General features: G+C 31.5%; 3 protein-coding genes across 3 annotated transcripts; 2 read left to right on the top strand and 1 right to left on the bottom strand.

Moving 5' to 3' along the window:
- The first annotated feature begins 713 nt into the window (after positions 1 to 713).
- Positions 714 to 2,203, top strand: LOC124922790 (epoxide hydrolase A-like). The gene is made up of 3 exons (XM_047463498.1): positions 714 to 1,236; positions 1,320 to 1,558; positions 1,826 to 2,203. Exons 1-3 carry the CDS (start codon positions 757 to 759, stop codon positions 2,070 to 2,072), a joined length of 966 nt encoding a protein of 321 aa, XP_047319454.1. The 5' UTR covers positions 714 to 756; the 3' UTR covers positions 2,073 to 2,203.
- A 3,446-nt stretch (positions 2,204 to 5,649) lies between these two features.
- Positions 5,650 to 7,680, top strand: LOC124922788 (epoxide hydrolase A-like). Its single transcript, XM_047463496.1, has 3 exons — positions 5,650 to 6,261; positions 7,000 to 7,241; positions 7,330 to 7,680. The coding sequence occupies exons 1-3, from the start codon at positions 5,656 to 5,658 to the stop codon at positions 7,580 to 7,582; spliced, it is 1,101 nt and encodes a 366-aa protein (XP_047319452.1). The 5' UTR covers positions 5,650 to 5,655; the 3' UTR covers positions 7,583 to 7,680.
- Positions 7,681 to 7,810: 130 nt separating this feature from the next.
- LOC124922789 (dynein light chain 1, cytoplasmic-like) lies at positions 7,811 to 10,657 on the bottom strand. The gene is made up of 3 exons (XM_047463497.1): positions 10,408 to 10,657; positions 10,206 to 10,311; positions 7,811 to 8,224 (listed from the first exon to the last, which is right to left on the bottom strand). Exons 1-3 carry the CDS (start codon positions 10,579 to 10,581, stop codon positions 8,142 to 8,144), a joined length of 363 nt encoding a protein of 120 aa, XP_047319453.1. The 5' UTR covers positions 10,582 to 10,657; the 3' UTR covers positions 7,811 to 8,141.
- Between the last annotated feature and the right edge of the window lie 1,549 nt (positions 10,658 to 12,206).

Here is a 12,206-nt window from a genome sequence, read left to right as displayed (position 1 = left end):
AAGATCATGAGTTGAATCTTTACATCTCTTTATAAAACAATATATATTATTATTATTATTATTATTATTATTATACAGATTTTATTACGCTATTTTTTAAAAAAAAGTCTTGAAAACTCGAAGCCTAACCTTGAATATTTTGCATTATCACCTAGCTAAAAGATAAAAATATATGAAAAAATAATATATATATATATATATGAGATATGACCGGGAGGGAATTTGAGAAAAAATTTTAAACGGAATGACGTGGCGCAATTTGATTCGACGAAAAAATTACAAAATTTCTCTCACTTCATTCCCTCTCTCAAATTCTCTCCCTAGGCGGTAAGAAACCACACCCATCACTCACCATATAAAATTATCGAAAAATATTTTTAGAGATATAAATCTTAATTTTTAAAACAAATTAGATGTAAATTATATATAATGAATAAATAATGAGAGAAATGATATAATATTTTAGTTACTAATTTCAATGATGTCATTGAATAATATAATCTCATGAAATAACCCACGTTGTACCTGGCATTAATAAATTAATATTCCTAGAATAAACTATTAACTTTACCTAATTTCCAAACTTGATAATTGTGTAACCCCAATATTTTAAATTTGAGGATATATTAATTAAGCAAGCTGCCATTAGCTTTTATTTAAAGTTTTATTAATTACAATAGAATCGGATCCTTTCCACAAACACCCCCCATTAAATAGATCTATAATCTCTAGATCAAGAAGAAGAGATATAGAGAAATGGAAGGGATACAACACAAGACAGTAATTGTAAACGGCAATATTAACATGCACTATGTCGAAATGGGCCAAGGTCCAATCGTCTTATTCCTCCACGGATTCCCGGAGCTTTGGTACACTTGGCGACACCAGATTCCTTTTGTGGCGGCCTCCGGCTATCGAGCTGTGGCTCCGGATCTCCGAGGATTTGGAGACACCACCGGAGCCTCTGATGACCCCGCTGCATTCACAATGTTTCGTGTTGTCGGGGATTTGGTGGCGCTATTAGACTCGGTGGCCCGGTCCGATGAGGATAATGTGTATGTGGTAGGTCATGATTGGGGAGCAATAGTTGCGTGGAATCTGTGCCTTTATCGGCCAGATAGAGTGAAGGCGGTTCTCAATATGAGTGTGGCATTTGCGCCGAGGAATCCTAAAATGAGTCCTCTTGTTGCTTTACACTCTACTTATGGCGACGATTATTATATCTGCAGATTTCAGGTCTTCCCAACTTATACTTTTTTCTAAATTTTTAGATTTTCGTTTTATTTTAATAATTCAAGACTCGTGTGTTGTCGTAAAAGGGACGTGGTGAAATAGAGGCCGAGTTTGATAAAATTGGCACGAAAGTTGTTCTCAAGAACTTTCTAAGTTACCGGAGTCCAAGTCCTCTTTTCCTTCCCAAAGGAAAACCTTTTGGAGATTCACACGGTGAAACCAATCTCCCACCTTGGCTAACCGAGGAAGATTTGGATTACTACACGGAAAAATTTGACAAGTCCGGCTTCACTGGACCAATTAATTATTATCGCGCTCTTGACATGTGAGTACTTAATTTATCACTAGATAGGTATAAAAGAGGTCAATGACATTGATTTGTATTACCTGTCGTTATTGGTCTAAAAATAAAGATAATATTAATAAACAATGGCAATAGGACGACAATATTGTCTTTATTGCTCATTTGCAAAAGACATAATTTAAACTTGTCACTATTAATATTATGTTTATTGGTCTAATAGCGACCAATAAAGTAAACCGTCGTTAAATTTCGTCAATATTTCAATTAATTAATGTTATAAAATCTTAGGAATTGGGAGTTGATGGCGCCATGGAGCGGGGCGCAGATTAAGGTTCCAGCTATGTTCATAGTTGGTGACCTTGATCTCACGTATGCAGTGCCGGCGAACCGGGAGTATATACATAAGGGAGGATTCAAAAGATATGTGCCTTTTCTTCGGGAAGTGGTGGTGATTAAAGGAGTCGGCCACTTCCTCCACGAAGAAAAGCCCGATGAAGTCAACAACCACATCCTTGATTTTCTCAAAAACTTCTAATCGATCATGGACATTTATTTCTTCTACATGTTCTTCTCTTAGTTTTGGCATGTCTATCTCTCTTTTTATTGGAATGTTTAAAGAACTTTGTTTGTCTTAATTGTTAAGCCAAATAATTATAAATGAATTGTGACTTTGGTAAATTGGTTATACAAATCTTGAGTTTCAATTACATCGTTGTCATTTTTTAGAAGGTTAAAAACCCACTATCAAATTTTTTTTTTAGGAATGTCCTAAAAAAGATGATGAATACGGTAAACAATAAATAGTGTTAAGATACAAATAAATTTTCAATTTTTTACTCAAAAAAATTTAATCCAATTTATTAAGGATATTGTTTTTAAATTGCATAATCAATCTTAAATTATAAGATCACTTAACAAGTCTAAATACTTATTTAGTTGTTATAACTTGTAATTTAAAAACAGTACATGTAACCCGGAAAAACTATTTAGTTTTGGTTTCGCGAAAAAATTCGAGGTTGAGAATTTTAACATCGGTTTACGTGTCAAGATTATTTTATTAAAATAAAACATTATTTTTAAAAGATTTTAAGTGATCATCGACTATTTTTAAAATTAATTAATTTGGTGCTCACTTTTAAATAATATGAGGATTTGCAATTTGATTTTTCAGAAATAGAAATCTGTTTATTAAATTAGTTAGATCTAATTAATTAAAAAAATTATTTATTTGAAATATAGTCACCAATTGATTTTTAAAAATCAATAAAAAGTGGCATACATGTACAAACATATTGACTCAAGTTTCTTTTAGTTCGTAGTTTGGTGATACTCGAGAGAGGGCTTTCGCGCTTTATCCTCTGTACCCGTTTTAAGAAACAGTCTCTACTTATAGATTTGGCATTTGAAAATCAATTGTATAACATTTTATTTTTACAGATTATTCTTCCGGTCCTAAGCATGCATAAGGTTTGTGCGTTATTTAAATAATTGTAAAAAAATATTTAAATGTTGGTACTTGTTGCTAATGATAACGTAGGGAGGAAAATACCTAAAGAATATCAGTCATTTAAAGGCATTCCCAAATAAGCCTTTATCAAAATATTTTTTTGTAGAAATATCCCAAAAATATTTAGAAATAATTTTTTTAATTCCTCAAGAACATCAAAATTACAGGTTTTGTAATTTTGATGGAGACTTTGATTTTCGATCCATGGGCCTGGGTAGCTTCACAAAGCTCTCAGGAACTTTTAGAACATCACCCTAAGTATCAATCGACCTGGGTGATTATCAATTTGTTCAAAATAATTTGTAGCAAAAAATTAAATTTTTGGTTTTAAAGCTGTTTTGAGGTGAAAGAAACTAGCCAATAACTTTCTTATACATAATATACTTGATTGATAAAAAAAAAGAACATATTTGTTCGTTTGGACCAATTCAAAAACTCAAAAATTTCAATTATTTTAAATTTTTTTATTTTGATCAAACATGATTGGGATGGATCAAACATGATTCAAATAGTTTCCCAACATCATTACAATTTTGCTGAGAATTTCTGGGCTGTGATCCTCAAGGATTAGCCAAAGAACAACAAACCCTTTTTTTTTAATTCAAAATTGGGATTTTCTTTTTAAGACCGATTGATCGGCTTTGACTTTCACATAAAACTCATAAATGATCATAAGATTGATTTCCAACCATTAAATTCAAGAACCAGACATCATACAAGTTTGTGAAAACTGAAATATAAAATTTTTAATTTCAAACTGTAAGTATGAATTAAAGAATGATTGGAAACTTACTAATAATTAGAGAACACACTCTAAACCTTAGAGAAGCTTTTGGAATGCTTATATCCAAGTTTTAATTAGAGCCTTATATAGAAAATTCGAAAATTCAAAATTTTGAACTTCAATGGCGGATTTTTATTTCTTTTGATTCAAGGTTTTAGATGTTATCTATTGGCTTCGGAAATGTTAAGGGAGGCTATTTATAGCCGTCCGAGATCGGTGGAAGCTTCAAGTGGACCGAATCAGCCAAAAGTCATTAAGGGCGTTTTGGCTGTTCTTGAATCAACTTGTCAAAATATGGATGAATCATTCTCATTGATGTAGTAAAAATGATAACCAGAGTAGGGTGATCATTTCAGTTTTTGAATCAGTCGATTTGGTTGACTATCGGCTATATTCCAACTTTGTGAAATCAAATGATGATCCATCATCCTTATCCCTCTGGTGTCGCGATGAAGCCGATGGTTGCAATCGAAACGACGTTGTTTCATGCGTGTCAGCGCGTTCCGTCAACGGTCCGTCAAAACGCGGGTGTTCCATTGCGTTTTGATGGACGGAGATAACGTCTGTGTTAGTTGATTGAGTGCGGCACATGCGCGCGTTCCCTCCATTGCAGCGTGTTTCACGGTCAGTCTGGAAGCGTTGGATAACAATCCAGCGCTCATCCAATGGCTCTGGTCTTTGCTGCAACCGAATTTCACAATTTGTTTGTGTGGATGATAGATTTACATTTTTTTTAACAAAGTTAATTGTGGATTTACATATATATATATTGTTTTGTTTCTTAATTTTTTTTAAAATACCTAGATCCACGTTAACACCCTCACATTTCACATTTATTTTGTTAGAGGTAACAGTACTATCCAATGTTGATCTATTTGTGTGTATAAGAATTTATTATTAAAATTAATCCATTTCATTAATTTCAATACCATGTAATATATATATATATATATATATATATATATATATATATATATATATATATATATATATTTTAAATCTTGAAAACAATATCTTTAAAAACTAATCCTGGTATACATTTTAAAAAGAGATTATGAAATGTATAATGTTTGTTAAATAAAGTAAAGTCCAATGATTTTTATTTTATTTTATTTTATTAAATAGTGTGTTTTTAAATAAAAAAAATATATAGTGACTGAGATGATTGACAATGGGACAGGGAAGTCGTGATTGTTTTCGATTTTTCCATTTATATATTTATTGTCCGGCATAATCTTTGTTATGTGAAAATTCTTAATTTATATATTTATTGTCCAGCACAATCTTTATTAGGTGTAAATTCTTAATAAAAACATTTTAAGTTAAAAGTGATGATTAATTCGTGCTAACTTCTTAACTACAGATGAAAAAAAATCAAATATTTCTTATATTTGTTTTATTAACTCATGTCAACAAGAATACACTTATGCTTGAAATTTTGTTAAGCTTAATGCAACCTTTTGAAATGATACTAATTTATTTTTTTCAAGATTAACTGATTTCACAATATTCATATATATAATAACCTTATATTTTGTTAGTTAGAGATCAACTTATGAAACAACTTCAAAATAAGTTCATATGAATTATGTTTAACTCAATGAGCATCAAAGTTGCAATCAAACTAAGCCTTCTCTTTTCCTTTACTAATGTTAATTTATTCCAATATCTTGTTGGTGCCATCATGTTTTTAGTACAAAAAGGCTAGAAAATTCTCTTCTTAGAATATAAATGATGGACGACATAATGATCATTTATAATCCACTTTTAATTTTTAGCTTTTGTTTATATTAGCGACATTATGTTACCAACACGATACAACTAAACATGTTTTCCCACTCTCTCTTTCTCACACAAACATTTTCTCGCCCTCGGTTCTCGTTGGTGTCCCCTAGGCCGCGAGGCACGGTTGTAAAAACTTTTCAATCTAGAAAGATATATTCGATGGAGAAGATTGAACACAAACAAGTCAAGATAAATGACATAAACATGCACATAGCGGAGAAGGGGAAAGGCCCGACGATCTTATTCCTCCATGGCTTTCCCGAGTTATGGTACTCATGGAGGCACCAAATCCTCTACTTTGCTGCCCACGGCTATCACGCCGTGGCCCCAGATCTTCGTGGATATGGAAGCACCACCACGGTTTCATCTAAAGGTGGTGATGCATCGAAATTCAGCATCTTTCATCTGGTGGAGGATATTGTGTCGCTCATTGATGTTATTGCTCCGAACGAGGAGAAAATTTTAGTTGTTGGGCATAATTGGGGGACAATCATTGCTTGGTATTTGTGTTTGTTTAGACCCGATAGAGTGAAAGCGTTTGTGGCTCTCAGCGTTCATTTTCTTCATCGGAATCCGGATCCAGCCAAGAAATTTGCCGACGTTTTTCGGGTCATGTATGGAGATGATCACTACATTTGGAGATTTCAGGTTTCCCATTAACTCTCTTTTGTTGCAATAGTCAAAAATACATTTTAAGAGTTCATCCTAAAAAATATATCAAACTAATTTATTTTTCAATCAAATAATTATTAAAAAAAATACTTACAAAACTCCAGAAACTCAAGATCAAACAAGTTCTAAGTTATAAGTTGAGATGAAAAATCCAATTTCAGTTTTGGGAAGGAAGACGGCAACAATTTAGCGACATATAATTAATGTCGTTGTAGGGTATTGGCGACACTAAATATTGGTTTAATATTTAGCGACGCTTATTATATCAAGTGATTTCTAATTTGGTTTAACTTATATTTAAAAGAAGACTGAATATGTAAAGTTATTGTAACATAAAATGATAATTGGGAATGAAAAGACGATACTAAATTTGAATGAAAGTCATCTCACCTATTGTTGCCTCTTTAGAGCGAAAACAATGTTAACAATATTTTTTTTATTAAACTCCGAATTCTGGATCTTTGTATTTTCAAACAATTGATTCGTTTATTAACAAAGATTATATTTTTAATAAGCAAAATTTCTAATAAATGAAACTCAAGTACAAGCTAATTAATTTGTCTTGAAAGGATAAGACATTGATATATATATATACCTAAACCTCAATTAAACCAATAACTAATTGAGCCTAACCGAAATAGACCTAATAGCTAGGTTAGGAATAATGGTGGGTAATTGGCTTATTTAACTCAATACATTGATATCATATAACAGGAACCTGGCGACATTGAATCAGAGTTTGCAAAAGTTGGTGTTAAAAAAGTATTGAAAAAATTCTTAACATTCCGCGATCCAGCCTCAATCCGTTTCCCCAAGACCGAGAAGTTCATTAATTCGTATGATGCTCCGGTTGCACTTCCTCCTTGGTTGTCCGACGATGATCTCAATTACTATGTTGCCAACTTTCAAAAGACGGGATTCACAGAAGGGATCAACTATTATCGTGCTCTGAATTTGTAACCAATAATAATTTATAATTAACAAATATGATTTAATTAGATCAAGAATTATAATATAAGAAATAATATTTGTGTGTGCATGCAGAGACTGGGAGTTGTTGGGGCCGTGGACTGGGGCTCAAGTTAAGGTGCCTGCTAAGTTCATGGTGGGGGAGCTTGACCTCGTGTATCATATGCCAGGGGCAAAAGAGTACATTCACGAGGGTGGGTTCAAGAAAGACGTGCCATTGTTGGACGACGAGATTGTGGTCATGGAAGGGGTTGCCCACTACATCAACCAAGAAAAGCCTGAAGATGTCAATAATCACATTCATCACTTCTTTCAAAAGCATTCTTGATATAATTGTTCTTTTGGAGGTTTGAATGTTGGATCTTAATTAAGAATTTGGGACCTTAAGTTATAGTTTGTATTATCATGGATGGCACTTTATTCATGAAGGATTCAAGCGTTACTTTGGGCTTGTAGCAGCACGCACAACACGCGTGAAATAAGGTTTATATAACTAGGCTAACCCAAAGCTACGAAGATTTTCTATCAACCCAAGCGTCGTTATGTTGACACATAATACACAAATAAATCAATCTGATGAATTAGATAAATAGAGGATTCGAAAATATTTTCCCATAGATAGATAGCAACAATATAGACATGAGAACTAAAGCTAAGCAAGAAACAGAGAGAAAGAATCTAGCCATTAAGGTCATCAAACCAATCCCCTTTTAAACCAAATACTACCATCATAAAACACAGAGATCATCAATTTACCAGAGATCTAGAGATCAGCAGGCTTGATTGATCGACTAATCACAAACACATTCCAGATTGTAATGTTATTGTCATCATCATCATCATTCATCATTGCTCCCTCCCCCATCCCTCCATAAACATCACAATGCTCAGCCTGATTTGAATAGAAGTATAGCTTTCGAGTCCAAATAGAAGTACACAAAGTGATTTGTCTCGTGTGTCACGTAAGAACCTATGCATTGTCAAGTGAAAAAATGGTCAACACAGTTAAGTACATGATAGAACATATCAAAATGATCGGTTTTCTGACTTTTACCAAGAAACTATTAAAGCAAATCTCATTCAAGGATATGATTGTATTGTTTCATATGTTGTAGAACAATTCAAACAAAATTGTTATCAAAGGGAAAATAAACTAAGGGCTTGTTTGATGTAAGCCTTTTTTTTAGGAGAAATCAATTTTTCTAAATAAAAAAGTTGCAATAGATTAGATTATATATAAATAATCTAATTGTTTGGGTCAAGAGACCCAAATTGGTTAAATAATAATACAAAAAATTAAATAAGGGTATTTTAGTATCTTTAGTTGAAGATTTGATGGAAGAATTTTGATGGGATGTTGGATAATTGGATACAAGCCTTAAACCTTTGATGAATATCATCATTTAAACTAATTGGAGCCCAGATCTGGCAAAATTTTCTATTCATATTGGAAGAAAATAACTCTCCCAATTATACCAGAAATAATGTTTATGCAATTTTTTCACATTCTGATTCATGTAGATGATCAGTAGCATCAACTACGCAAATTTGGAGAATATACAAGGCCTGAATTCATTGAAAGGCTAAACCTCATTCAACAGAAGTTAAGGAAACAAAATTAACAGTCATCACACTTATGGAAGACCGATCAATCTACACAGACATTACAGAATCACTTGCCAGAATAAATTAAAAAACCAAAAGTGTTGTCAAGTTATAAATACAATGTCAAATTCCATTGTTTATAGACTCACTACAGTTTGTTAACATTATGATTTATTAAACACTATATTATTGATGAGGAATGAGGATATACCCAAAAGCAACCTCAAATTGATCCATTTGTTTCTAAACAAACAAAGAGTTGAACTGCCTCTTAGTAGTTCAAGTTCAATTGATCTGATCTGATCTCTGATATGAAGAGTGATATTGACGACTATAAATGTGAAGATCAGTCAACATATAACATGTATTAGATGGCGAAGGAATTCTCAATATGTTCTATGATTCTATCCCTTCATAGTTTTTAATTCTTGTAACACTTGAACATCTATGTTAGTAGCAGCAGCAGAAACCAGATGTTACATAAACCTTCAAAAATAAATGCAAGATAATAACTCACCAGAATATCAAAAACAAAACTTTTGCCTGACAAATGCTCCAATAACATTTCAACAGTGCTTCAAACAGAAGATGTCCAATATGGTCCGATATGATTTCTGAAGTTGATAAGGTCCGATATGGCTAATGAGGTTTATGCCAAAAAAAGTTGGAGATTTTGGGATCAATGTATTTGTTGTTTGGGAGAAATCAACCAAACTTAAAAGGATTAGATGATGATCCCGATTTCCCTTTGGTGGATTATTTGGGGGAGGTGACTGAAGAACATTTGAAAGAATAAAAGATTTTTGTTCACCTCATTTTCATCATTCTTAAAGAGAAATAGCTGATCTCAGGCTAGAAAGTCTTAATATAGTAGATGAGACAATCCTTTTCGATTTTGAATGATTTCAAAACATGAGGCATGACTCATGAGAGTAGTCTCTTTGCTCTCAATTTTTCTTGTAAATAATACCCTCACATTTTTTCAAAAGAAATATTGGTAATGAGATGAATTCAGTAGACAACTTAAACTAAACAATCAACTAAAAACCCTCTTAACATATAATGGGTTAACCATGACAAGCACTGAAACTCAACAAATTAAACCTAAAACAGTAAATAATTTTAGTAAAGTTAGAGTCTTGATAAGATCCAAATCAAATTCTGAAAAAATCCAAGGATTTAAGTCTAGATCCGTATCATATTAGTACTAGCTCATTGTGTGGATTGCAAATGTAAACATTTTAGGTTTCCTAAACTCACAAAGAACACTAAGGAGCAGGGGAAATTTCTACAGAAATCTTAACAAGGGACCAAAAATATGATTGAAAGTGAGTCGTTTCGCATACCGAAATTTTTTCCGACGATACAATGCCAAGTTGGGCCATACTTCCGGTCGAACTCTTTCTTAATTTGCTCGGCGACGTCCTTTTCCACGTTGTGCTTCTCGAAAGTCTATGGCAATACGTATATATATATGCAGAGACAGTGAACAATACAATCTAGAGAAGGAAGAGAAGTTATTAGAAGAACACAAAATAGGGGGGTTACCGCGATTGCAATATCGATGGCCTCCTTTTGCATCTCTTCCTTCATATCGGCGCTCTTAACGATCACTTTCTTTGGTGGCTGAGAAGGCGGTAGCAAGGAAGGCTTCCGATCTTGGGAGATTGGCTTGACAATAAGAGCTTGGCCAGCCGCAATTCTCCTGGCGTCGTCGCTCATTTTCACTTTACTTTGGACTGACTCAAGAGAGGAGAAAGGGGAGAGGGAAAGAGTTTGTGGTCGTATCAATTTCGCTCACTTGGGTCTTCTTTTCCTTTTGCTAACGTGGGTTTTAGGATTAAATATCAATTATCTCTCACTTTTAATTTATAACATTAAAATAATTAAATCTCTTTAACCATTTAACCGTGTAGAAAATTTGTTAATTGGAACAAGAAACTTAGGGTTAATATTCATCTTTTATTATTGAAAAAAGAAATAAAAAATAGGACAATAGATTAAATACGTAGCCCACAAACACACTTAACCATTTAACCAGGAGCAAAATTCGAACCCAGAAACTTAGGGTTAGGGTTACTATGTACCTCTTATTACCGCTAGGCTAAAAGAGGGGATAAATCACATTTTTTTAAACATTTAGGCTAGTTTGATTCAACAAAATTATTAAAAAAAAATGGATTATTTTTAAAAAAAATGGGATCACATGTTAATCAATAACCCCGCAAATACACCTAATCATTTAACAAGACGCAGAAGTTACTACCTAACGGACTCGAACCAAGACCTTAGAGAGATTGAGAATATTCACGTTTTATTGTCGATAGGCTAGAAAAATCAATAAATTAGATGATTTAAATCATAATTAATCCAAATTTAATTTGAAATTAATCCATAGTTTATATTGAAAAGTTTTACCTGTTTATTCAACCATAATTGTATATATGTTTGAAATTATATTGTCAATAGTAGGTATGTTCTTCTTTAGATAGGTTTAATTTGATTTATGTGCAATAATTTATTGATCAAAACTATTATAATAATTATTATTCCATCACAACTTATTCACAATTATAAACTAAAACAAACTACTCCTAAACAAATTGACATTTGATTTGCTAATTTGTTTAATTTTTTGACCATTTATCATCCAAATTCAAGTACCCTATTTAATTAAAAAGTAGATTGTGTGTTATATTATGTATATTGATAAAAATATATTACATTTTTCACTAAATAATTTCATTCATTCATGTCCTACCACTTTTTCCATTAATTTTTCTCAATATACTCCAGGGATAATTTAGTTCATTTATTCGAATAAATTAATAAGAATAGAAATAAGATTAATAAACATGTGAAATTATAATTAATATCATCCATAAAATTGTAAAATTTAGTTAGAACTATGTAATATTTTTATTCTTATAAATATTGTTTGAATTTATTATAGAAAAATTATTATTATATTTCTTTGTAATCAAAATTAATATTAATATATTAATATATTAATATTATTTTTTATTATATTTTCTTTTATTTAATTAAAAATATATAACATCATTATTTTTACATCATAATTTTTTTTTAAATATATAAAATATTTAAGTATATTATAATTTAATAAAATATAAACACCTAATATCTTATTATACTAATTATATTAAAAAAAAATAACTATAACAAAAAATAGTTAAATGATTTAACTTTTTTTTCCAATGAAACATAAATAATATAGGACAGTCTTTTAAGAATTATATACTGTATCAAACACATTTAATTAAATATACTACTTACTTAATAACATGATAAAAAAAATTAATAAAAAATGGTTTTTAAATATTACT

This window comes from Impatiens glandulifera, chromosome 1, assembly GCF_907164915.1.
Source record: "Impatiens glandulifera chromosome 1, dImpGla2.1, whole genome shotgun sequence".
NCBI lineage: Eukaryota > Viridiplantae > Streptophyta > Magnoliopsida > Ericales > Balsaminaceae > Impatiens > Impatiens glandulifera.
This window is presented reverse-complemented; position numbering and strand designations above follow the sequence as displayed.